This window comes from Octodon degus, unplaced genomic scaffold (assembly GCF_000260255.1).
Source record: "Octodon degus isolate 3935 unplaced genomic scaffold, OctDeg1.0 scaffold00053, whole genome shotgun sequence".
NCBI classification, from domain to species: domain Eukaryota; kingdom Metazoa; phylum Chordata; class Mammalia; order Rodentia; family Octodontidae; genus Octodon; species Octodon degus.
Genome location: NW_004524629.1, coordinates 12049950 through 12077580, shown reverse-complemented (window position 1 = coordinate 12077580; position 27631 = coordinate 12049950). Strand labels below are relative to the sequence as shown.

Sequence of the window (27631 nt, the reverse complement as noted above, 5' to 3'; positions counted from 1 at the left end):
GATCTGCTTCTTTTCTCTAGCGGCTTTCAGTAGATTATTCTTGTGCTGAATTTCTGGGATCTTGACTATTATATGTCTTGGTGTGTTTTTCATTGGGTTGAGGTTACTTGGTGTTCTGTATGCTTCGGTTACCTGAATGTCAGATTGTTTCCTCATATTTTCTGCTATTATTTCAGCCCATATATTTTCAATGTCATTTGTGTTGACTCCTTCTTTCTCATTGATGCCTATTAGTTTCACATTGTTCATCTTTGCATCATCTTGCAGGTGGTGGATCATTTTTTCCTTCATCGTAGTTGTTTTTAAGAGATCCTTTCTTACCTGTTCACTAGTTGCACCGGAGTTCAAGATCTGAAACTCTATCTGCACTTTCACTTAAACAGTTTTGCATGCTTGTGATTGAGATTTTAAATTCCTCTATATCTCTTTGACTCTGCTTCATGCGATCTATTTCTTTCCTGTATTACTCATTCAAGGAATCCATCATTTTTCCAATCTCCTCTATTTTTTTGTCAATATGTTCTTTAAAAGCAGTTATTAATTATTTTACTACAGTGTTTTTTTCTTATGTTTGTGTTTCTTCCTTTTTTTCTTATGATTGTGTTTCTTCCTTATGTTTCTATAGTTTATTCTTTACTTCAGATGCTGTGGGTTCTGATAATTCTTTTCTGATTTTAGAAAATTCTGCTCTGAGTTCCTCTATAACTTTCTGCTGTTGCTTATTTATTATCGATGCTATTAATTCTTACATTTGAGCTGAGCTAGTAGAAAAGAATTCCGCTCTGAGTTCCTCTATGAGTTTCTGCTGTTGCTCATTTACTATCGACACTATTAATTCATCCATTTGAGCTGAGCTAGTGTCCTCTGCACTTGTTCTGGGTGTTTATTGGGTTTCCTCCATATGTTTCTGCATTTGGTTCTTTAAAGCAGATGTTATTAATTCAGGGATTTCTTTTTTCATTTCCAATCTGAGTTCCTTTATACCTTTCTACAGCTGTTTCTTTATTTCAGAAGCCATTGATTCGTTAATTTTTGCTGTGTGATTCCCAATTTGTTCTGTGTTAGTGTCCTCTGCACTTGTCTTGGGTGGGCTTGGGATCTGAGATTGCATTTTGTTTCTTCTCATTGGCATTTTGTGTTGCACTGTCTTCTGACCTTTATTGTAGATCTTTGGTGCAGTTATAACCGTAGAAACTATTGAAGTTCAGGTTCAGATCTACAAAGTTTGGATTTATCCATCTGTGCCTGGCTTGGTTCTGGCTGTTATGCTCAGCTCCTTCCTTCTGCTGCCCTTGGGAGTGAACCTGCTGTGCCCCTGTGGGAAGATGTTCTGCTCCTGGACTAGCTGGGTGGTTCTGTCCCCTTGTCTTTCTGCAGGGATTGAAGCTGCAGGGTTTCACCTCAGGCCTGTATGCCAGGCCTGAGCTGACTTTGGAGGGGACAAGGTGGAGTAGAGGGGAGAAGCAGCTCGCTCTCCCACATACTTACCAGGCCTGGGCTAGTACTGGATCTGGTGTGTCCCAGAATGTGGCAGAAATTCCTACTTGGTGGGCGGGGTGGGAGGGGTGCTGCATTGTGGTGGGGGGCATTCCACGGGTGTGGAAGAGGGTCTCACCCACACTGCGCCTGGGCTGGGACCTGCAGGTCCTGCTGGCGCAGGGTAGCCGGAAGCTCTCCCACACACTCACAGGGCCTGTTATAGGACTTGATCTGGGGGGTCCCTGAAATGTGGCAGAAATTCTCATGTGGTACACAGGGTTGGGTGGGTACTTCATATTTTGGGGGGTTCCCAAGTGTGTGGGAGAGGGTCTCCCCCACACTGTGCCTTGGCTGGGACTGCCAGGTCCGGTCAGCGCAGGGTAGTCGGAAGCTCTCCCACACACTCACCAGGCCTGGGCTAGGACTCTGATTTTTCTTTATGGTATAGAATTTTTCCAAAACTTAAGCACCTGAAATGTGTAAGGTGCTGAGATGCTGACTTCCCTCTTTGCACTAAGAAATAATAATTTTGAGTAATGATTAATAAGTCCAATTGATAAAAAGTACCGAAATGCAATCCAAAACCAACATTACTTTATCTTACACATATCTTTAAATTTATTCAAAAAATGATTCTTTCCCTAGATGAAAACTGAGTAGGTTGTTAAATTTTTCTGATTACTGTAACTTTGGAAATAAAGCAAGGAAATCTTTGTTTTTACACAAATATATTCATACATAACACAGACGTGTGTGTGCACACACACACACCCCTTCTCTGAATGTCAAGGACATACTGTTTGGGGATCCAGAGGTCTCTGTGTCTTCCTTCTACGGAGGCCCATTAGGAGGACCTCTTGGGCAAAACACAAGATACCCCACACCTGCTCTTGAGTGTGCTCACATCTCACTATTGGAAATGCTCCTAAGTTAGTTCAAGAGAATGTAGGCCTTTTGCAAGGTGGGAATGTGATGGGTTCAGTGCATCACAACTCTGACTTAAAAATTCTTGAGTGATTTGCTACCTGCATATCCTTGATGTTATATAACAATTTTCATCTTATATGCATTCTCTCAGGTAATCTGTATTAAAATACTCTTTGTTATCTCATGTGTGAGATCGTAAGGTCTTGGATGACTTTTCTTGTAATCCTCATCCATAGAGAATTCTGGTAGATAAAATCAGTCTTTTTATCTGAAATATTTCTATGTGGTAGAGAATAGAGCATGTATCTTTATAAATCAATTGAAATTTTATTGCTTACTATCATATTTGTAAGGAAATATCAGGGCTGAGGGCAGACCAGATAGCTCAGCAGACTAAAACACCTGCTTGGGCAGGTGCAGTGACCAGGGTTTGATCCCTGGTGTGCTGTGCCAGCCCCAGCCCTGGGATACACTGAGATGGTGACTGAGACTGGGTGTGGTGGTACATGCCTGTAATCCCAGTGCGTGGGAAGCTGAGACAGGATCACTGTGAGTCCCAGCTGCATAGCGAGACCCTGTACCAAATAAATCAATGAATAAATGATTAAAAAATTTAAAAAGAAAAATACCTCCTTAATTATATATAATATAGTTGATAGTGTTGTTATCATTTGTTTTCTCAGACATTATCAGCGGAAGGAGTTTGGTATTGCATAGCTTATCATACACCAGGAGATGCAAATCCTAATCTTTAGACGTAAGGCAATTCTACATTTTTGGGCTTTAGTATTTGTATGTAGAAACTGGAGGAATTATGTCAGTTTAGCAACCTATATTATTGAGGTTCTAGTGACTGTTTCCTTAGACCTTCTAGTAAATATATGTTATATAAGTACATTTATGAAAATATAACTACCAGATTGGGTCGTTTATGGCTCATGGACCATTGTGCTTGATTGAGAGGCTGGGGAGACTTTCCTATAAGAAGCTGATACTTGAGCTAATAAAATGAGTAATTTACAAAGTTAGAAGCTTCTGGTTTGGATGAAAACAAACCAGACAGAGGAAAGATGGAGGAGAACAGAGCACAGGTCCTGATTGAAGAAGTCAAAAGAAATGTAGTGGATAAAATGAATCTGATGAGATCATGGCTTTTGTTTAGGAGTTGATGAGAGAGTAGACGTTAAGAATGATTTTTAAATGTCTTGCTTATTCAAGTTTAATCCATCCAGTCCATTAACTATCCCAGGGAACATCAGAAAGTGGCCAGATATACAGGGGAGGTAGAGATGGAAAGGAGGAATTTGATCTTGGACAAGCTGACTTGAGGTGCCTGGAGACAGCCACATGGTGATGTCTAGGAGGCAATTGAATATAAGGGGAGAGATGTAGGTTAGAGAGATAAACTTAGTAGATGTTGACCTGCGTATAGAAATTAAATTCATGAACATAGATGAGATTCTACAGAGAAAGTTTAGAATAAGAGATTAAGTCAACCCTCTTAGGAGTACCAACATGTAAAGCTACATGGAAAGGGGAAACAGTGCAAGAGACTGAGAAGTGTCCAGAGAGACGGGAAGAAAGCCAGATGTATAATCTACCACTGGAGCAAAGGGAAAGGAGTGGAGAATCTCACCTATGGTAGATGCTCCTGTGAGTTCAGGAATGATAGCAAGGTGCTGTGCAGCGACAAGAAACTGGAAGCCCGGGAGGAGCTATTTTTAAAAAGTGGGGGCAGGAGTGGATTGAAGACTAAATGGGGAAGGAGTCCCCAAAGCAAGGGAGTACCAGCAATTCTTTTGAAAAGAAGGACTAAAGAATCAGAGTGGGAGGCTCTGACATATGCAGTGAAGTGCAGGAAGTTAGGAGTTTTAAATTGAAATGCCCAAGAGTGCTTAAATGCTATGATGAAGCCCAGTGCAGAGAAAGGGCTTGAATACAAGGAAGGGGCAGTCAGTGACATCACTGTAAAGGAGCTCAGAACGTAGAATTCAGTACTTACATAAGGGGTTTATTCTCCCAAATAAACTCCTCTAATCGAACAGGAGGGAAGAAGAGGATGAAGCCCTATGAGAATGATGTATAGTTCTAAAAGCAGGGAATTTTCATATTATATCTGTATATAAAGTCGGTTCTATTCTTAAGTACTATATAATGCAATAGTGTTGATAATAACAGATATTTGTGGAATGGTTCTCTGTGTTATATGTAGTAGTTAAGGGTACATTTTCTGTAGACCAACTGCCTGGGTTTGAATCCAGACAATACCATTTTCTAGCTCTGTGATTATATGACCTTGAAGTGGTTTGTAATTTTATTTGGGCCATGATTGTCACTCTACAATGGGAATACTGTCAGAAGACACCTTACAGGGTTAAGTGAGTGTGTCTGCCTCAGAGTGTGAGCTTGGTCAGTGCGCCCAGATGTTAGCAGCTAGCAATAGCAGTCCGGGCCATCTTTGTAGCCATTACTTCCCTCCTCCTCGTTCTGTGTAGGAGACCGTGTTCAGCCCTGCTGTACAGATGAAGCAACAGTAGTTCTTGTTTGATACCACATAGATGAGATGCAAGATCCAGCTTTCAGTAGTCCAGCTTCATCTTGACAAGTTCTAGAAGCAACTCATCTGGAATGTTTCTTCTACAGCTATCTCAGTACTCAGGATTTCAGGCATCAGCCCTGGTATAAATGTGAAGTAAACCAAGTTGGCTTCTCCAGGCTCTGCTGCCTCTGAGGGCCACTCTCTGCTAGGAGGACTGCTCTGGGTCCCCAGCTCCACCTCAGTCCTGCATATCTGCTGGTAATCTGCTTGACCCACTTTGGTAGTTCTTTCCATCAAAATCTTTTTCTTTCATTCTGTGTTAAGAGTGGCAGTTTTCATAAAATCTATGAAGATGTGGGTGAGCTGTTGTAGTTAGTGAATTGAAGGTGGAGGATGGATGTCACCCGTTACAGATTGGCAACACATCCCTTCATCTCTGCTGTGGAGTTTTGTCTGAGGAAGACAGTAATGGAGACTTGTTGCTAATCTTGTTTCCACACCTATTCTTTGAAAACATTTTTTTATTTGCTGATACAGGGTTTTGCTACACAGTTCAGACTCATAGTGATCCTCCTGTCTCAGCCTCTCCAGTGCTGGGATTACAGGTGTGCACCACCACACCTGGTTTTGGGGCTAGAATTGTGCTCTAGGCGTTCTGGGGTGGGCACAACATGTGGTACCAGGGATCAAACCCGGTCCTTGTGCTTGCCAGGCAGATGTTTAGACATCCGAGCTATCTCCTCAACGCCCACACCTATTCTTGAAAGCATATCAGCAAAGTGGCATTTATTATAAACATCTGACCATTGTAACATAGATACTTCCATAAACCACTTGTGCTCTGCTGTTTATTGCCTGCTATATCACTTGATTGTAACCAGAGGGCAAGAAGTAATTGCCTGCTACATCGAATAACCTTCTTTTTCTTCCTCTAACCCTTGAAGTTCTTTCAACTTCCTTTTTAAAATATAGAGCCTTCTTCTAATGTTACATAACTTAGAGACTTTTTCTATGTTGTCAAGTGCTTTATGTTTTGTCACAGATGGCTTGTTTTTTTCATGATAAACATTTACTTTATTGTGACATTTCCATACATGCATAAGTTGTGCTTTTATTATATCCACTTTCCCTCTCTTTGATGAAATATTCTATTCTGGAAATTTAGCTCCTGGAAACCATCTACAGGCTGTGTGTCAAGAACATAAAGTTCCATAGAAGGAAGGTGTTATGTACAATTTAAAAACTACTTGTAGCCATGATAGTGTGCTATAGTCTTACATTTTTTTGAAAAATTGAAATATTGTCACTTCAGAATAAAGCATTGTGAGACTGTACCATGGACTGCATATTTTTCCTGACTCAGAACAGCTGTTTTGCGCAGTCTCCCTGATCACCTTTCTTAGGCTTCTCTTACTTCCATTTGGTTCATGATGGGAGGCAGACAATATTTGCAAAACAGGTAACCATTGATTTTCACTTCCCAGGAGTTGGCCCTGGTGTGCCACTATTTTATTTAAATTCTAACAGTATTACTGAGATATAATTTATGTTTCAAAATTTGAGAGTCAGCAAAAGTTCTACTAAACTTACAGTTGTACAATTGTACAATCAATAATCTGATTTTTGAAAATATCCATCACCCTAAAACCTCCCACTGAGTCTGTTTGTGTCAATCTCTGCTCTTCCCTTTTAGCTCCAGACAGCAGCAATCTACTTCCTATTTTTACAGGTTTGCTTTTCCTATGTGAAATCACACACCGTGGTGGTGTAAATCTTGTGATAGTTACCTTGGTGTGGGAACTGAGTACAGGGTTAGTGTGGGCGGCTCTTGATGTGCGACCCTTGGAACTGTCCCAGGGCCCTGGTCCACTCCTCTCTGGTGCTGCTCCCCCATGCTCTGGCTGCCGCGGGCTAAGCAGCTTGTCTCGGCTACATCTCTCTACTGTGATGTTTCTGCCTGGGAGCCAGCTGGCCGGAATTGGAATTCCCTGAAACCGTGAGCAGAAATAAGCTGTTATGTTTATTTAAGTTGTGTATGTTAGGTATTTGGTCCCATCTATTAGTTCCATTTGATTAATACAGATCTGACTTTGTTCATTTAGCAACATATTTCTGAGAGGTTTATCCATGTAGTAATGTATCAGTAGTTGGATGCTTTTTGTTTCTGACCAGCATTCAATTTTATGGACCTACCACATTTTATTTATCCATTTGCCAGTTGATGGATGTTGCTATTATTTGCACTTTGAGTGTGAGCTGGATAATGCTGCCATAAACATTCATGTCTTTTTGAAGACATATATTTTTATTTTACTTGAGTGGATTCCTAGGAAATAGTGTTGCTAAATTGTGTGGTATATTTATGCAAACTTTAAAAAAAAGACTACAGCTATTTTCCATAGTGAGTGTACTGTGTTATGTTTCTACCAGCAAAGTATGAGGTGCCAGTCTCTCTTCATTCTCATTAGCACTTGAAACGTTGACAGTTGCCACCCCACTGGATGTGCAGTGGTATTGTGGTTTTGAAATACATACCCCTTTTAAATTAATCTGTCTTTTTAATTGAATTATTATGGTTCTTTATCTATGTGGAGTATAAGTTTTTATCATATACATGATTTATATTTTCTCCCCATATATGATTTGACTTTTAATTTTCTTTTCTTTTAATTTTTATGTGTGTGTGTGTGTGTGTGTGTGTGGCCAGCTCAGCCCACCAGGGGGCGGGGCTGGCTGGCATGTGGTGCCGGGGGATTGAACCATGGTCCCTCTGCTCTGCCAAGCTTGTTCTAAGTAGGTGCCCTAGACCACTGAGCCATCTCTCCAGCCCAGTGACTTTTTATTTTCTTAAATCTTTTTTTTTTTAAATTTGGTACAGGGTCTCACTATACAGTTCAGACTCGTAGTGATCCTCCTGTTTTCAGCCTTCCCAGTGCTGAGATTATAGGCATGTACCACCATGCCCGGTATTGGCCAGCTCAGTGTGCTAGGGAGTGGGACTGGCGTAGCATGCGGTACTGGGGATCAAACCCTAGTCCCTGCACTTGCCTAAGCAGTTGCTTAGTCTGCTGAGCTATCTCGCTGGCCTTTTTAAAAGATCTTTTGAAGCACAAAATTGAAAAAAAGAGAAAGTAGGTGTGTATCTATCCTAACTATCTTATATATTCATATATATTTTTTCCCTATGAAATGAGAAGAAAAGTTTGTACTAATATTGTTTAGACAAGATATCATGTCTGCATCTTGTCTTCTGAATAACTACGATGAAGACAACAATATGCAATGTATTAATTGTTGTAACTGTCTTACTCATGTGTTTTGAAACTATTTCATTGCTATTTTATTTTTTTCTCATTAAAATGTATAAAAATAAAAATTTTTAATTTTAAGATAAAATTTATTAATTTATGATGTTCACGTATCAAAAGATCTCTGCCTAATTCATAGTAACTAAGATTTTCTTCTGTATTTATTTGTAGACTTTTAGAGTTTTAGTTCTTTTATTTAGGTCTATGAACATTCCGAGTTGACTCTTGAGTGTTATTGCAGATTTGGGTCCAAATTTTTTTTATCTTTTTACATAATATTATCAAATTGTTGTAGCACCTCTTGTAAAAAAATCTGTCTTTTCTCCCATTTAGTTGTCTTGTAACCTTTGTGGAAAAGCAATTGACCATCAACCCAAGTTTCACTGGTCTTAATCTTGTGGTTTTTCTTTGTATGTCTTCTTTCATGCTACTGCCATATTGTTTTGATTACTATGGCTAGACAACATGTTTTAAGATTATAGCCTTTCAAGGTCAGTGAGGACTCAGGACATAGGAGAACCTGTACTGTAACATCATGTAACTCAGTTGTGACCCAAATTTTCTGATCAAGGAGATTATGGGGCCACAGAGGAAAGTGATCAACGTTGTAGGGTGTGCCTAAGGAGAGTCGCATAGAGAGAAAACATTCTCTCAGGCTTTCACAGAGAACAGATTGGCCAAGCAATGGCCATGACTCGTCCACATGGCTGATGCTGACAAAGGATCTACAAAGTGCGGTGCAGGGTTTTGGGATAAGTCCTGAGAAGTCTTGACTGACTGTGTCAGATAGAAAAGTTACATTTTTTGTTATATAGGTCTTGCTTTATCTTGGTCTTAACCATCCAGCAGAAAAGTGTAGAAATGAGGTATGAAAAGTGAAGCCATGTTAATATGCTGAGCTGTGGAAGGCTCAAGTCATCAGATTTGGACATTGCCAATTCTGTGGATAGCCCACTACTATTGTGGAGTACTGGACTATATTGAAATATTTTGCCGAATTCATGCACCTAGAATATTTGGATGTTAATGGAATACCCATCTCTGACAAAACTGAACAGAAAAAGGTGATATAAATGAAGGACAATTTTGTATCTTTATATACAAAATAGTTAGGATAGATATATAGCTATTTTCTCTTAATTCAATAAGAAGAAAGATCTGTACTAGTAGTGTTTGGACAGGATATCATGTCTGCATCTTGTGCTATGAATGACTACTACAAAGACAACAATATGCAATGTATTAATTGTTGCAACTCTCCTACCAACCTGTTTTGAAGCTGTCACATTGCAATTTTTTCTCAATAAAATTAATGAAAAAAGATCATATATGGTGAATTCACCATTCTTGTTCTTCTTTTCAGTATGATTTTAGTTGATCAAGTTCTTTACCTTTCTTTCTATATATTTTAGAATTATTTTCAATATGTGCAAAAAGTCTATTGAGATCTTGATTGAAGTTATTCTAAATCTGTCAGTCAAGGGGAAAATTAGGCTTTTCACAGCATCAGATTCTTTAATTTATGACATTGTTTATTTAGTTTTATTGATTTCCTTCTTCAGTGTTTTATATATAGTTTTTGGCACATAGACACTACACATTTTGTTAGATTTGTGTATAAGCATTTAATTTATGGATGGCTATTATAATGATACTTTAAAAATTCAGTTTATTTTCATCTTTCATCAGCATTTATAACTGGTGTGCAAACCTTGCTGGTAACATTCTCTCATGTTGTTTTTGTTTTTGAATCTAGCCAGATGTTGCATAGAGTCTTAGAGAATAAACGGCTCTCATTTTGTTTTACTTTATTTTTCCTGAAGTACTTGGGGTTGATTCTGGGGTCCTGTGCCTGCTAATCAAACAATTTACATCTGAGATATATCCCCAGTCCATTTAAAAAAATTTTTTGAGACAAGTTTATGTTTATCTTCCTAGGCTGCCTGGTACTTGTGATTCTCTTGACTTATTCTCTGGAATAGTTGGGATCTCACTCATGTGCCACCACATCTGGCTCAAATATTTCTAATTAAGGTTTCCAAGAGATGAAGGGATGGGCCGCTTTTATTATTTGAGCCAGTGACAGTCAACCATGGTTTAGTAAAGCGTCAAGTCAGTTGTTCCCATTACAAGAGTGATATGATCATGTAAAACATGCAGTCCTCTCTGAGAGGTTTTAGACTCTTAGGAAGAGGTGAGCACATAACCTCCATGTTCCTTCTTCCATAGGTGTTGCAGTGTCCTTGGAAATTTCAGAGAGCCCTGGGAGCATCCAGGTGGCCCGGGGCCAAACAGCAGTCCTGCCCTGCACTTTTTCTACCAGCGCTGCCCTCCTTAACCTCAATGTTGTTTGGATGGTCATTCCTCTTTCCAATGCTCACCAACCTGAACAGGTACTTTGTGTCTTATGCTGCCTCTGAAATAATTCTTTTTTTAAGAGGTGGGTAGGAAAGTATCCTGAGTACATTTTGATTTCAAGGATAAGGTGACATTTTTAGTATTATCTGTCTGTCCTGTTTTAAGTCCTGTGTTATTGTCAGTTATCAGGAAAGGCTGTCCTTTTCTTAGAAAGACTTATTGGGGGCTAGGGAGATGGCTCGGTAGAGTAAGCACTTCCCTGGCAAGCGCAAGAGTCTGAATTCAATCCCTAGTTCCTTGAAAAAAAAAAAAAAAGAAAAGAAAAGACTTTTATTACTGCTATCTTTAGCATTGTAATTATGACAAGCTAAGGTGAGTCTTCTGAGAGTTTTATGCAGAAAACTAGAATTAAAAAAAAGACATTGCTGTCAGGAAAATACCAATACAGAAAAGGCAAGGTCTATTTTATCACTCAACAGGTCATGAGTGTGTATTTTTAAAAACTAGTAGCAACCAGAATTAATGTTAGATAGTAACGTATGGTGTTCTGAGTTAATTTCATAAGTATTTAAACAGAAGTAGGCATGCTAGGCAACTTGGAGTGTCATGTACATTAGAAGGGGCCACACAAAAGAATGTACGTGAAAATGGAAGCTAATCTCCAGTAAACTGAGTCAATTACAGAAGATTCAAGAATATTCACACTTCAAAGGACTTTTTGTTACATGCCATTCTGGTCACTTTGATACTAGACATTGACATAAGAATAGCCATCATGGGCCAGGGAGCTAGATCAGTGGTCTAAGCACATGCTTGGCAAGGACCCAGGTTCGATCCCCAATACCAAATGCCTTCCCAGTCCCACACCATGCTGCCTACCAAAATGGCATGGTGGCATAGGCCTATAATCCCAGCACTGGGAAGGCTGAGACAGGAGGATCACTACAAGTCTGAGCTGTGTAACGAGACCCTGAATCAACAATAACAAAAGAATAATAACCATGGGCTTGAAAATCTGCTTTTTATGGCACATGTATATTCAGTCTATAACTATAATGTACCATTTTATGGCCTAGTAATCATGACAGTGGAAATACTAATATTTTTTTAACTTTTAATTTTGTATTTTTTTAATTGGTAAAATATTTATGGATTCATGTAAAGTGTCAGTACACACTTCCTACATTTTGATGAGTTAGATAAGGGGAACTTGTTATTCTAATTTGCTATGTAAGAATTTAAAGCCCTGAGATACCTATAGACATGTGTGATAACAAGATACTGATAATCACGAGTCATAAACTGGAAGCAAGCCTTTCCCACATTTAAGGCAGGATCATTCAGTACTGTCTACTAAATGGTTGTTATGTGTCCAGGAGGGTTACCATGGACATTTGATTTATTTTGCTTTCTTTTGCAGGTCATTTTTTATCAGGCTGGACAGATGTTTGATGGTGCTCCCCAGTTCCACGGTAGGGTAGGCTTTACAGGCACAATGCCAGCCACCAATGTCTCCATTTTCATTAATAACACACAGCTGTCAGATACAGGCACCTACCAGTGTTTGGTCAATAACCTTCCAGACAGAGGGGGCAAGAACATTGGGGTCACTGGCCTCACAGTGTTAGGTGAGTGACAGAGCAGTTCCGTGTACCTTGGAATTCCCGGTTGGGTCTATGGTTAAGCGTGTTCACCTCTGCCCTTGTTTCTACACAGTCTGCTCCTGTTCCTTCCTGTCTTCTCTCACTTCCCTCTTGTCTTTCTTGTCCTCCTTAGTGTTTCTGCTCCTTTCTTTATCAGATGGTCTCTAAGACTTTTCTAAGAAATGTAATGTTATTCGTTATAATATATTACAATTGTATAGATTTTTAAGTATTCTGAATATTGGGTACAGAGAACTACCAAAATTATAATTATTTTGATGATGTCTATACCTGAGTTAGGTAGCTCCGGGCCAGCGAGATAGCTCAGCTGACTAAGCTCCTGCTTTGGCAAGCACAGGGACCAAGGTTTGATCCCCCTTCCAGCATGCCTCACTGGCCCAGCCCCCGAGGCACACTGAGCCAGAACAAGTGCGGGCATGGTGTGCACACCTGTAATCCCAGTACTGGGGAGGCTGAAAACAGGAGGATCACTCACTATGAGTCCAAGCTGCATAGTGAGACCCTATACCAAGTACATAAAATGAAGAAAAAAAAGAAAAGTAGCTGGTTTCTTCTAGTGTCTGAACTTATTTTTATTTGTTAAAGCAAAAAAGCCTTTATTTTATAGTTAATGTGGTCTCTAGAGAATTATCTTGAGTTTTCTGAAAAGTATCACATTGGCAATGTCAAAGAGAGTAAATCAAGATTATTTACCCCATCACAGAAGTTAGGATTCTGAGAGTTTTATTTTTCCTACCATTCATTATATTCTCTTTTCCCACTCATTCCCTTTCCCAATTCCTCTGAAGATTCTGCATGCATTTTTCATTCATTTTTGAAAGGTGAATGCTTTTATTGAAAAGTCACTAGCAATTTGAAAGTGTCATTACTAAGACTTAAACTCTTAATGTCTTCATTTCTCAATATTGGAATTTAGCCTGTGGGCTTACATTTGTGTTGCTTGCTTTTTTTTTTTTTGGTGATACTTGGATTGAACTCAGGACCCTGCACTTGCCAGACAGGTGCTTATTCCACTGAGCTACCACTCTAGCCCCAGTTGCTTGCTTTTTACGAGCATATGTAACCTCTTACTTACCTTTCTTGCTAGTGTTCTTTCCTGGTATTCATTTTCCTTGTTTTTGTGTTTTTATCTATCCAAATGATTATAATGTCTCATAAGAAAACACATTGCAGGATGGGAATGTCCAGTGCATTACTATCACCCTTATTCTCAGTGAACATTACTCCAACTTTCCCTGCCTTGAAACAGAATTTAACATAAAGTGTGCCCACCAGTGTTTTTGCTTGTAAGTGATGAAAGCCTTGCTAAGGTGGTCTTAGCCAGAGGCCAACTGGAAAGTTGGGGCTTCTGTTCCTTGAAAGTGTCTCTAAGCGGATTTCCAACAGTGGTTTTAAAGGCAGCATGTTGCATGAAGGATCTTAGGATTTTTTTTTTTTCAGAAGAAGCAGAGTGAACCCAAGACCATATGATATCCTGAAAATACAATGCACATATGTAGTTCTACATATTTGCTCTTGCAAACTAAAGTGGAAGGCCCTGTGCACCTTCCCAAGCCCAGCACTTAGTGCATGGTTGGCCTTTGGCGTTAGCTGTACATTTGTCTCCTGTGTGGTCCCAAATCTGTATCGAGGTCCCAGGGGGCTGAGTATTGATCTGCCCCTTTATCCCTTCTCTCAGAGTAAATGTATACATTATGCCTTCTTTTCCTATTCTAGTTCCCCCTTCTGCCCCACACTGCCAAATTCAAGGATCCCAGGACATTGGCAGTGATGTGATCCTGCTCTGCAGCTCAGAGGAAGGCATCCCCCGGCCAACTTACCTTTGGGAGAAGTTAGACAATACCCTCAAGCTACCTCCAACAGCTACTCAGGGTATGTACAGTGCTGCTCATCAAATCAACTTTAATGAAGTTTGAAGAAGCTTTAAATGCTCACAAATCTTTCCAAGTCATTCTATGCCTTCAACTTAAAGTGATAAAATGTTTTCTTTCCCTTCTCTATGCTGCCTTTATGAAGTATTGCTGATCCAGCACCAATTAAATACAGAAAACCTGTTGTTTTGGTATGAAGATGTAAAATAGCTAAGTGGTTGCTTCTCTGAGTTAACTCTGAGACCTTGACATTTCTAAGAACCCATGTCCTACTGGCAGAACAACTATCTTAGTGTGAGAAGCATCTGAACAGTTGCAAGAGAGTTAATTCCATTTACATTCTCAAATCTGCTTAGAAAAGGACAACAGAAAAAGGGGTGAGATCCCAGCAGGAGTGCTCACACCGGACAGTAAAGAGGCGGACAACTGGCATTGTGGAAAACCAGCTAATCACCTTTGGCTTTGGGGAAAATATTAAAAATTAAGGCAATTTTATGAAGTGAGGGGAAAATGTGGAATTATTATAAAATTCTGTTTCAAGAAGCTATAGTATCCTCATGAGTTGCATCTACCTCTAATATAGAAAATGTTCTTTGTAGTATTTTCAGGGAGATTTACAAATCTTAATTTAGTATAAAGAGTTGGGATTAAGTAGAAGCCCCATTCCATCTTAATTAGACCATCTCGAGCCATATTAAAGGTCCTTCCTCCTATGGAAAAGACCTAAGTTGTTTGGTAAACTTAGATATGGTAAAAGCTAAGCCCCAGAGCCTAGGAGGAGCCTGTAAATTTTCTGAGTCCTTGCAGAATACTGATGGCCATTGCTATCTGCCTTTAACTTATTTAGCCCCAAACTCATTACGTTTTTTTTAAAACCTTTTCTCTTATATGATAACTTTGAATTATTTTAACAATTACTACCGCAAGGCTATTGTTCTCTACCATTCGTTCATTGTGAAACATTTAAGCCAGTTGTGGGCCAGATAGCTTTTTGTAGACTAATGTGTAAATCTCACCTTTGTAAGTGACATACTTAAAATAGCTTCTGCCTTAAATGCCAAAAACTACATTCAAGTTCCAGATTTTCTAGTAACTCTTTGCATAACAAAGTAACCTTTATTGTAAAATAAAGGGGTTAAAATATCATCTTCAGTATCCTCAAATTCCCTCAGTGGTACTTTGTAGTATTTCTAGGGGATCGTAGATAAAATTAGAATTACAAATGAGCATTTATGAACGATGGCATGTAAATTATGAGGTACTTTAGAAGTATTTTAGAAACATCTTTTCATAGATGTTTCTAGGTAAGTATATGTATATCATTTTTTTGGTATTCTCTTTGCAATTGAAATATTATTTGGTATTTTAATATAAAAGTGAACTTGAAGGCCAGGAATAAAATTTTTCTATTTTATAATTCAAATTCTGGATTTATTATCAGAATTATATTTGAGCAACCTTACAATAACAAACATTCAATGAATTAGATTTTAAACTTAAATTCACTTCTCAGTGAGTATATTAATCAATTAGATTTGAAAATAATATAGAATACCAAAATAACTTAAGATTTTTCCCCCAGAAAATGTATTTGAGAGTTCATAGTGACTTCCTTGCGATTGAAAGTCATCCATAAATATAGAAATGAAGCCTACAGAAATAAAGAAAGAAGGGAAAAGTAGACTAATTAGGACATAGGTTATGCAGTGTCCTGTGGCTTAGTTCTTGGTAACAGAGAACAGTGCTTTTGCATTTTTATAAAGACCACACATCAGAAGGTAAATACTATTCATATTGTGCTTTATTGTCTCCAGGCTTTTGTCTGCATCAATATACTGTGTTTCTTTTCAGTGGTTTTGTGTAAATGTTACGTTTTGGTTTTTTAGCCTGATTCTTTTGACTAAGAATATATTAAGGATTAGTTCTCAAATGATAAAAATTTATTCTCCACTCCTGTTATAGGAATATATTGTTGTACATGGCACTAAAGCTTTGGATATTTAAATTACTTTGAAGTTGTAATGTTGCCTGAATATATTTCAAGATGTGGTTCTGTAATTTCTGTAAGTGGTTCTGTTTTGTTTGGTTTGGTTTGTTGGAGGTGGGCTTCAAATCCAAGGTCTTGCCCATGCTAGGCAAGTGCTCTCCCACTGATCTGCACTTCATCCCCAGTTAGAGGTGTTTTAAATTATTTCATTTTGTTTGGTCTAGAATTTTAAAAATACAACGTAACTCATCTTAAAAATAATATAGCTCTTTCCAGAGAATTTAATTTATAGTACATTTCTCTGACTGCAATCTACACCCTACCTACATTGAAATCACCTAGGAGGCTCTTAAATATGTTCAGTCCCCTTCCTCTCCTCTAGACATTCTGACTATAATTGGTCTGTGGTAGACTCTAGTGTGATATTTTTAGAAAATGTTCCTCATGTGCAGCCAGGGTGGGAACCACTTGGATTATACATTTATACTCCAGGAAGGATACCTATTGAGCCACGGAGGTGAGTTTTTTGTTTAATGCTGCTTATTCTCCAAACTACCCCTTGACGGCCAGGATTTGAATTAAACACAGTTGCTCTTCACAGTGGTTCAGTAAAATTTAAACTCTTTAAGGGAATCTAGGGGATTTAATTAGGAAAAGCACCTCTTTTGGCTTAAGAATGAAGAAGAGCATTCACACTCATGAAGTGTAGGGAACCTTAGCATGAGTCTTTAAACTTAATGTGTATAACAGCAATTAACCTCCGATATTCTTTTGTCTTGGCAAACATAAGGTCGAACATTATGCTTATTTTGTTATTAATGGTTAGCAGTTTCTATGTCTCACTTGTACATTTTTCTTTATTGTTCCTAAGAAACCCATTGTCCTTATTATTCTGTAATTTAATGTGGTGGAGGGAAAGAATCCACCCTGCCAACTCTGGACACTGGGCACAGTGTCACTTGAAGAGTGTAGCTTGGGCAGCAGACTATCTTAGCAGTCCTGGACCCCAGCACTGTCAGCTTACAGAGAAGACTGAGGCTCAGAGAGGACACTCGGTGTTATGGTTTGTGTTAGTTGCCTCCCTAAAGTGTCATGTAGTCATTGGGGTGGGCTTCTATAGTTTGTGATTAATTCAAGATCCAGTGCTGGGATTATGGGTATGGGTGCTACACCCACCCTGGGGTGGATAGCCTGAAGACAATATGAGGAAGCGAGAGAGGCTTGCTAGCTGCCACAGCCATTGCTCCTCCCTCTTTGCTGTTTTCCACTGCCACGAGCTGCTGCCCTCTGCCATGTGCCACTGTGCCTTGGAGTCAGCAGAGTATGGACTGGAATCTCCACCAACTGTGAGCTAAATAAACCTTTCCTTCCTTAATTCTGGGTGTTAGGTATTTTTGTCCCAGCAGCAAGAGAAAAGTAACTGAGACACTAGCTTTGTCCAGTTTACTGGTAGAAAGAATTTGCATGCTTTTGCCATGAAGCCTTAGGAATCTTGGCTCTTACTTTTGAAGTGGAAGTTCTAATTCTAATCACAGTAAATGTGTTTCCATGATTTTCTCATGAGGGTAGAAACATTTTGTCACTTAAGTTGTTAAATAAATGTGTACCTTTTTCTGCTTCATCAACATGTTTTTCTGACCAACAAGTCTTTCCTCTTTCTTTTTGCCCTCTGATGTAAAGAAGCAAGTCCCACGCCCTGTTCTGTATCCCCCCTTTAAAAAATTAAATGTCAACAATGATCATAACCAACAATACTTTTTGTTTCTACATTCGTTCATTCATTAAAAATACATGTGTATCCACACACATAAGGAAGGGCACACATTGCTTATCCTGTGCAGCTATTTCAGGGGAAAGTGTTGGAGAAGGTGGGGAAGTCAATGTTATGAAGAGATACATTTTCAGTATAGAACTGATCATCTAATGGAGAAGACATATACAGAGATAATAATACAACATGTTCAATGCCATAAATATGTGTACAGTGTTATAAAATTGACAGAAATATTCTCTTTGGAGAGTTTAGGAAGAACTTTATAGGTAGATTCCTGAGACAAAAAGGATCTCAAATGATCAATTTTTTGGCCACATACCAGAAGTATTATAGGCTTGGAAGATAGCTCAGTGGTCTAAGCACCTGCCTAGCAAGCACAAGGACCTGGGTTTGATCCCCAGTATCATATACTGTGCAGGCCCCAGCACCCTGGGTGTGACTTGCCCCCAAACCAGGAATGGTGGCATGCACCTACAATGCCAGTGCTGGAGAGGCTGAGACTTGGAGAATCACTACAAATCCAAGCTGTGTAGTGAGACCCTGTACCAATTAAATAAACAAAAGTTTTTTTAAAAATGTACTATAAATGAAGAGACCCATGCATGTAAATTTTTGTAAGTATAAAAGTTTGGCATTTTAAAATGAGAAGATCCATGGAGCTGATATGAAAGTATCTAGGTTTGGCCAGACAGGGGCATAAGCAAGGTCAAGTTCAAAATGCTGGTGAAAGGCTTGAGTAACAAGCAAGGAGTTTGGGTGTTATCTTGGAGTGTTCACAGACATAGAGAAATCAAGATCGCCAGATGTAGGTCTTGGTGCTAGTATCAGAAACACAGTTGAAAATTGTCAGCTATCTCATAGCTGAGAGGTTTAGGTAATGGCGCTATGAAGAAGTGAGAGGGCCAGAATTAAGTCCCTCTTGACAGTGATAGAGAAGTTATAGAGAAAGTTAGAATTACAGAGGGATTTAAGTAAGTATCGCCAGTGTATGAGGTGTGATGAGATGTTAGGACAAAAAAAAGTTCTGGAGGCAAGATGCATGATTCCATGTAGTATCTGAATATTGCTTAATCCAGTAGTAACAGGGATAATTTATTGCAGGTGTGTAATGTTTTAATATTTGCCATAGACTTCAGTTCTTTATGAATGCTGTGAAGGCCAAGGAACAAAAAGAAGATAGGAGTGTTACTATGGAGTACACTGTTATAAGGTCAGAAATGAATAGTTTTAAATATGAGTTGGCAAAGGAAAGTATCTATTTCAGTAACAAAACCAGAAGGGCACACACAGACACAGTATCTTCATCACTGAATAAATGAATTGAGCAAATAGGAGGTAGTATGTGTCTTTACATCGATCTAGAAGGTGTTGGGGGCATCCATCTAGGAGGTATCTTCCTGAAATGGACAGGTGCTTGCCTGCTTTCCCTCTCGACCTTCATTCAGACAGCATTGGCGCAAAAATAAAATGGGTTAAATTTTCTGTATGGGGAGAGCATACATACTGGGGACTGTATTTGTCCTTTACATTTCTTCTAAACAGTGATCAAGTTTAAATATTAATTATATGTGATATTATCTTTAAGTTTTTAAGCAGGTTTTAATTTGACATTTTATGTTCATTTTTTTACAATTTTTAATCATTAGATATATGCTTCAATTCAAGATCATCTTTACATATCTAATTTTAAAGTATATGCATTTGGAAATACATAATTTTGCCATAATATGTTGGCTCAAATAATAGTAAATCATACATTTATTATTATTTCTTTTTGTGTAGTGTTAGGGATTGAATCCAAGGGTGCAATAGCATGGACTAGATCCCCAGACCTTTAGTATTTTTTGAGATAAGGTCTGGGAAAGCTGCCAAGCAGGACTTGAGCTTACCACCCTCCTGTCTCACTATAATTATGTCTCTTTTTAACAGAATAGTTATGAGAATTTTATATTAGAGAGGATTCACAATTATTATAGTCATTTGTTATTATTTAAATAGGTAAATAATGAAAATATGGAAGGGCTGGGGATATAGCTCAGTGGTACAGTACCTTGTCCAGCAAACATGCAAGGTCCTGAGTTTGATTCCAGGTGCAAAAAGAATTTTTAAAAAGGAAATATGGAATATTTTGTTATTTAGGAATTATCTTTTGTCATCATATCCTGAAGATTAGTATTTTGGGGGACTTTGCAGATACTAGGTCTTTTTGGAATTTCTTGACAGATCTTATCATTCAGAAAAATATATACATTTTCAAAGAAATTAATGGGAGAAATTCTCACATGGAAACATTACCAGGAGCTACACTAAGCTCATTGCCATGCATTATCTCCTTTGATTCTCACAGTAACCACGGATGCAGAGCATTTTGGCAGCTCCGTATTATAAATGAGAAAGCTAAAGGGCCGATGAGATAGCTCAGCAGACTGAGCGCCTGCTTTGGCAAGTGCAGGGACCAGGGTTCAAGACCAGGTTTGATCTCTGGTCCCACATGCCGCTCCATCCCTGTCCCCCGGGGCACACTGAGCTGGCAACCCAGTCTGGACATGGTGCTGCACTCCTGTAATCCCAGTGCTAGGGAGGCTGAAAACAGGAGGATCAATATGAGTCCAAGCTGTGCAGGGAGACCCTGCACCAAATATATACATGAAAAACAAAACAAAACAAAACAACCAAGAGATATAGGATATAGATGAAGAGTGAGTAACACCGTCACAACCACATACGTAATCTGTAAGAGGCTGTGCAGACTTAAATCCCAGCTGATTGATTCTGCATCATGTGCTCTTTGCTCATACACCATGGAGCAGGCAGCCAGGACTGAGATTCTGGAACTCATGAGAAGGAATGGAAAAAAATATTCTTCCATTGGTCACTTTCTAATTCTGGAGGGCATTCTAACCAGGCTTACAGCTTGCACCAGGTACAATGCTGCTGTGAACTAAAGCAGTGGGATTTGGTGTTCTTGGAGCTTTCCAAACTGTAATTCCACACAGTTGAACTTACCCTGTTCTTTGAAAGAAAGCAGGTCAAAAGAACATTTATTCTCTTTACTTCATTTCAGCAAATCACTTCTGTCTCAGAGTAGGCCCAGTGAAGTGACAGCTTGAGGAATTAGCCCAGCCAAAGTCAGGAAAAGCTGTGCTCTGTGGCTGCGAAACTGGTGTTTGCTGAAGAGTTGCTGCCATCTTGCTTTGTGTTGTCCACATAAACATCCCTGTTTTTTCTGGTTAATTCTCTCTTATCGATGTGCCTGTTTCATTCACTGATTACATTTTGCGTCAGTTCCTTCATGGTATGTCAACCTCATTTAATCACACTGTCTTATAGCAACTTGCACATGGTTCTTGATCTACAGAAATAAGGAGACAAAAATGAAAAATAAAATTTTAATGCAGAAATTTATCATTTACGTCTTTATAATAGCAGAATACTGCTTAGAACAGCAGCTTAAAATTTCCCAAATTGTCTCATTGAAGATGTCAGCAAAATTACTGGTTTGCTGTGAGCTGATCAAATTTTTAGAATTTGAGGGTTCCAGGAAAAAAGAAAAAGAAAACAATAGTATGTGGAATTGTAGTGTTAGCTGGCCAAAGATTATGGTTCTCTACTGTGATGATAGTAGGATGTGTGCCGAGGAGGGTGTTAGGCAGATGGCTTAGTCTGTAGTATTAACAACACTGGAACCCTGCCTCATTAGAAAATATCAGAAAATGGGCTGGGGAGATGGCTCAATGGAATAAGCACTTCCCTGGAAAGTGCAAGGGCCTGAGTTCAATCCCCAGTTCCGCAAAAAAAAAAAAAAAGAAAAAAGAAAAAAGAAACAAAATATCCCCTAGATTCACTATATAGAAAAACACTTCCAATGTCTGTTGGAAAGCCAAGTGTACATATTGTAATTTTGAGCTTTGGATTTGGACAGATCTAATTTCATAAACTGCTTCTATCTATGTACTGTAGAATCTTGAACAAATTGCCTAGCTACTCTGAGATTTCTAATCTTTGAAATGTAATGAATATAGAACTATTATTGTTCTTGTAATAAAGATTAAATGAGGCCCCTTTTAAGCTTTTAGTATAGTGTATGTGACAGTAAAAAGAAGGGAGCGCTTCTGATGGATTGATCATCTTTACTGAGCTCTTTTCTGTGTGCTGGGTAATTTCAGAGTATGGCGATGCAATAATAAAACAAACTTTTCCTTACCTGGATGAGGGAAGAAGGCAAGCAGTTGTAGTGAGTGGATGAAGTTCCTGATAGGGTTGGACAATACGGGGAGCTAGAGGAGTGTGTATGAGTGTTGTCTAGTGAGGGTCTGGGAAATCAAACAGAATACAGAGTAAACCCAGGAGCAGAGAAACCCATTGCTCCCACTGGGGCTTCCCAACACTGATAGCCCCAGAGTTTTCTGCTTTTTTAAGGAAAAAGAATCACTACACAAAGGCAAATCAGCTAACCATTAAGTATGTTGACTTTGATGTGTACAATACAATTCAAATGTCCAACATTCTGAAACATCATGCCTTGGATATGTAAGAGATCCATGTAATATGGGTTTAACCTTTTAAATGCTATCATTACAAAAAGCAAAAGATAAAAGCTCCCCCTTTCCTGCTCTGTGTATTGAAGTTAACTGAAATGTGTGTTTGATGAGTGTTTGATGATGTAGTCATTCATGAATTCAGTGCATTCTGTTATCTTAGAAGGCTTAGGATGGCCCTCAGGGCAGTGTTGTGTGGTAACTCCTTCAGTGAATTCACTCAGCTACTTGGGCCAGTCTGAATCAGTGGTCTTTTCCTTCCCATGTTCTGCTGATTTCCCAGGCACTCATTAAAGGGCCTTCCTGTGTCCTCCTCAGCACTCTGAATTCTCTGGCTCTGAGTGGCACTTAGCCTCTGTGTTATAATTGCTGCCTTCTTGTCTCATTAAGGTTTGTCCTGTTCACCGTTGTATCACAATCTTCAAAAATTGCCCAGCATAGGGGGCTGGGGAGATAGCTCAGTGGAATAACTGTGTGGCTGGCAAGCACAAGGTCCTGAGTTCAATCCCTGGTACCACACACACACACAAAAAAAATACCCAGCATAAAAGATAGTACTCAACACATATTTTATATTAAGCAAAGGAACTGATAAAGGCATGTATGTTCTGTCCAGATCTGTTTTTATTGACCCCTTTCTGCTTCTGGCTTTGATCTAGGTAAAGATGAACACTGCAAACAGAATCCAAATAACTAACTCTTAGTTCCATATAAAAATAAGAACCCAGAATTGGGCAGTTCCAAGTGTGGCCCCAGACATGCTTGTAGTACATGCCAGATTTGTGCCATTGGGAGACTTTCCTCCTTGTAAGTAAACATGCAGCTATGTGGAGTAACTGAGAGGATAGCGTACACAATCCCTCCTGCCACAGGAAGGTAGTAAGACCAGAGTCAAGAGGTGAGGTAGCCATCTATCCAGTTCCAATTTCTAATGAGCAGCTGTATAATCTTATTACTCATCTAAAGCTTTGGTCTCTCTGTTCAAGAGGATTAATAATAACACTACTTCACAAGGTCACTGTAAAGATTGGTATAACATATATAAAAGCTTACCTGGTGCTTGATGCATATTCATAATCGTTAGCTCTGCTTCTTATTATGGCTGCAAGTCATTTACATTTTATAGGAATAATCAAGCTGCTTGTATTGATGAATTATTAAAAAGTAAACTATAAAAGTGTTTCTTGGTCATGTGTGGTCTTGAAAATCCACTGGTCCAGCCTCCTGATGTGGGGAACGTAACTGACTGACAGGCCCAGCCACCTCCACTCCAGATCCACCTCTGCTCTGCCAAGGCCCCTCTCCTTGGGGGTCACGGCTCCTGCTGCCAGGCGTGGGGGCTCCGTTAATGAACGACCGTGGCCCACAGATTCCCTTTGTGTCTCGTGGCATGAGACTGTCCCTCTCCAGACTTCCTTCTTCTCTTGCCTTCAGAAGTCAGACCTGCGTCACAGTCCGCAGACCTCCCTCTTCTTTTGGTTTTCTTTGCATTTCTTTTACTGATGTTTTCTATGCAAAATGTCATACTTACTTTACTATGTGCCTCTTGGAAAATCTGAGCAAATGTATCAGGCGTAATAATTGTTGGAAGAGAGTGACAGTTTATATCATAGAGCACAGAGCTGTCTTTTTCTCTACCAAGTTTAAGGTGGATATTATTATAGAACCCAATGTGTCCTTTATGTTACTGCATTTCTTTAAAATTAAAAATTTCATGTTACTGATTATAAATTCTTTGGGATACAAATTAGCTACCTTTGCCTCATAGAGGGCCACTAACATTTAAGAAATAACATGCATATTGAATTTTAAGATTGGCCTTATTAAGGGCAGTCCTTAATAATTAAGTTCCACACATTTAAAATGTTAAAGTGATTTTAGTCTTTAACATTGATGAACCAAAGATTTCTTCCTCCCCCCAAAACAAGAAAATGAGTAAGTCTTCAGTATACCAATTTATTTCTGTAGTCTAATGTTCTGCCGATTGCATTGGTTTTCTTATTCGGTCCGTCAAACCCTCACATGATTGTTTTGCAACAGACCAGGTCCAGGGAACAGTCACCATCCGGAACATCAGCGCTCTGTCTTCAGGTTTGTACCAGTGTGTGGCTTCCAATGCCATCGGGACCAGCACCTGTCTCTTGGATCTCCAGGTGATTTCACGTAAGTATATGGAATTACAATGACAATTCTAGGTGTGAAACCCTAAGATCTTTTTTTTTTCATTCTTTTTTTTTCCAATAATTTTATTGAGAAACAAATAGCAGTGAGACAGTTTCAAATCTAATTAGTAGGACAGTTTCAATAATTAACACATTGCATATTGTTGTCTTCGATGGTTGCACCAGTCTACATAAGATCTTTGTTAAGCAAATAGTTCTGTGTAATCGTTTACAGATGCACAATAGTTTTCAGGGTTTCTAAAGTTTCAGTAGCAATTGTTTTTTTTTTTTTAAATGGATTTAGTACAGGGTCTATAGAGTCTCAGTACATAGATTGGACCTGTAGTGATCCTTCCTGTTTTTCAGCCTCCCAAGCACTGGGATTACAGGCGTGCACCACCATGTCCAGTCTCAATTGCCCTCTCAGTGCACCCTGGGGGCAGGGCCAGTACAGCAGGATGAGATCAAACCCCTGGCACCTGCATCTGTTAAGCAGGTGCTTTAATCCACTGAGATATCTGGCTGGGCCTTCTTTTGTTTTTAATCGATGTTTTATTATAATATTTAATCAGTGTAATAAATCTGTGTATTTTTTAAGCTTCAGCATTATGATAGATTTGTGACAAAATATCTTTCTCTTCAAGATTATTAGACTCAAACCTGACTTAATTTCATAGTATTCTAACCATTGTAATAGCTTTTTAGTGATCTTATAGCTATAGAAAGATCTTCAGAGAGATTTCCCTAATACCCCTTATCTGACTTATTGTTGAGTGGTTATAAATGGTGCTTACACTTTCTTTTTAGATGAGAATTCTGGGATATTAGAATTCTGGTTGTAGAAGGGATGCTGTGTCTGGAGTGAGGCAGTGAGCCATAGCGAGGGCCGAGGCTCACTCAAGGCTCTCAGGCAGGTTAGACAGGCACTAACTTCCTCTGCTCCAGCTGTTGCTCTCCTGAGGCTACGAGAGCTGTTTCATGGTTTATTCATTCAGTAGATGTGGAGACCCCAGTACTGCCTAATACGGATGTGATATGGTCAGCAGTTTCATACATATAAGCAGGGTTACATATGTTTATTTAGATGCATGGGTATGAAAATCTTCTTTCTCCTTTCTTTAAATCTACCTTAAATATATTTTGCAGCCCAGCCCAGGAGCATTGGACTTATAGCTGGAGCCGTTGGCACTGGTGCAGTTATTGTCATTTTTTGCATTGCACTGATTTTAGGGGCATTCTTTTACTGGAGAAGCAAAAACAAAGAGGAGGAGGAAGAAGAAATTCCTAATGAAATAAGGTTTGTATGCCGGATAATTGGCTCTGCATAGCCAGTGCATATTTCTGTTCATTTTGGCAGTCAAGGATGCTCTGCTAGTCTTATAACTGTGATGCGAAGGCAATCAAAGTGGCCAAATGATACTTTGATGTGTTATATTGCTTTTTCTCCCAGTAATGTTTATCTGTATTCAGGGAGTCATAAAAACCCCCACATGTGCCTGAGTAGAAAGAGACAAATGCAGAGTTCCACTGCTTCTTCATAACTCTAGAGTGTTTGGGGTTAGTGACTCCCACAATCAGAAATTTAGTTTAAAATATGTATGGCCTTTATAATCAGACTGTACAATAAAAAGAGCATTCCATGTTCCTTTACACAGCTATGTGGCTTGATGTAATTTTTCATTGTTGTAACAAAATGCCTGAGGCTGGCTACCTTGTAAACAAAACAGGCTTATTTTAACTCATAATTCTAAGGGGGGCAAAGTCTAGGTAGTGTTGATGGTCCTCTTCCTGGCAATCTGGAAGTAACAGACACCATCAAAAAAGGCAGGCAGTAAATGTGTCTCTTTGGGTTCTCTCTTTTTTATAAAGCTGCCGAAATTCATGGGTGCTCTCCCCTGATGACCTTAGCTAATCCTAATCACTTTTCAAGGCCCTACTTCTGAGTACCAGAGTTCATGATGAAGTTGTTGCCCTCAGTGAACCTCCCAGTGGGATCAGACTTCAATGCCAGACTCTTGGAGGCATTGGAACTACAGACAAATCATGGAGAGTTCAGATAAGAACAGGAATGCTTCCAGAAAAACTGTCAGGATGATCTTTAAAGAAAAAATGAATCTTGGAGTATTGCAGAGAGTTGAGGCTTCAAGTCTCTCATGGCCTTTGCAAATGCTCCACTGATTTCAGCCTCTGCATCGTGCTGTGTGCAGCCTTTCAAACTTTCTGGCCCTCACCCGCTGCCCGCCTCTTCTCTGCCACCCCCGGCTCACTCCGTGCTCCAGTCTGTTCTGCATTCTTCTTCGTCTTGGGGATCTTTGCTCAGTTTAAGGCTTTCTTTGCCTTTCCTTTTCATTCCAACTCTTCACTCAATCCCTTGACCAGACTCAAGATTTATCCAATCATAAGTTAGCTTTCGTCCCTTGCCAAACTTTTCAGATTTCAATGTTCTTTCATTGTTACCCCTACTTCAATGGTTTCCATAGTATAGTGACTATCACGTTCGCCTCACACCCCCACTTGTCTTCTTAGTTTTTTATTTTTATGAAACATCTAGTAGTATGTACTCAATAAATTTTAAGTAAGTGAGTTACCATCTAATTTAATGACTTCTTTAGCCTCTTGTAATTCTTTAAGAGTTTGGGCTGTATGTAGGGATAGATTCTGTCACTGAGTAACATCACAACAGAAAACTTCTCATCAGCATACCACAGTGATTTCTCAGACCTCTGAAACAGTAAAAGCAGGATGTCCACTAGCTATAGCTTGGTTTTCTAACTGTTTTATGACAGCTAATTCTGGATTTCTTTGTGGACTATCTTCCTATTTACAGGTAAAAGATATATCTATATCTATATATATATGCAAATTATGTTTGTATATATGTATTTCATTTGCATTAGAAGAGACTGTCTTTGAGCAAGTGATACTTCCTCTTGGGGTCAAAGCAGCTAAGCAGAGATCTCTCTGACAGTTGTCTCACCGGCAGTGAGTGCCAAAGCAAAAGCCTTTCATGGCTGTTACCTCTGC

General features: G+C 39.1%; 1 protein-coding gene across 1 annotated transcript in view; it reads left to right on the top strand.

Annotated features, from left to right (window-relative positions):
• Positions 1–27631, top strand: part of Igsf11 (immunoglobulin superfamily member 11) — a 160237-nt gene that overhangs the window by 131663 nt on the left and 943 nt on the right. Inside the window, exons 2-6 of the mRNA XM_023717652.1 lie at positions 10483–10646; positions 12032–12239; positions 13992–14147; positions 24486–24608; positions 25754–25904. Coding sequence (XP_023573420.1) covers positions 10608–10646; positions 12032–12239; positions 13992–14147; positions 24486–24608; positions 25754–25904 — 677 coding nt within the window. The 5' untranslated portion in view covers positions 10483–10607. The remainder of the gene's footprint in view (positions 1–10482; positions 10647–12031; positions 12240–13991; positions 14148–24485; positions 24609–25753; positions 25905–27631) is intronic.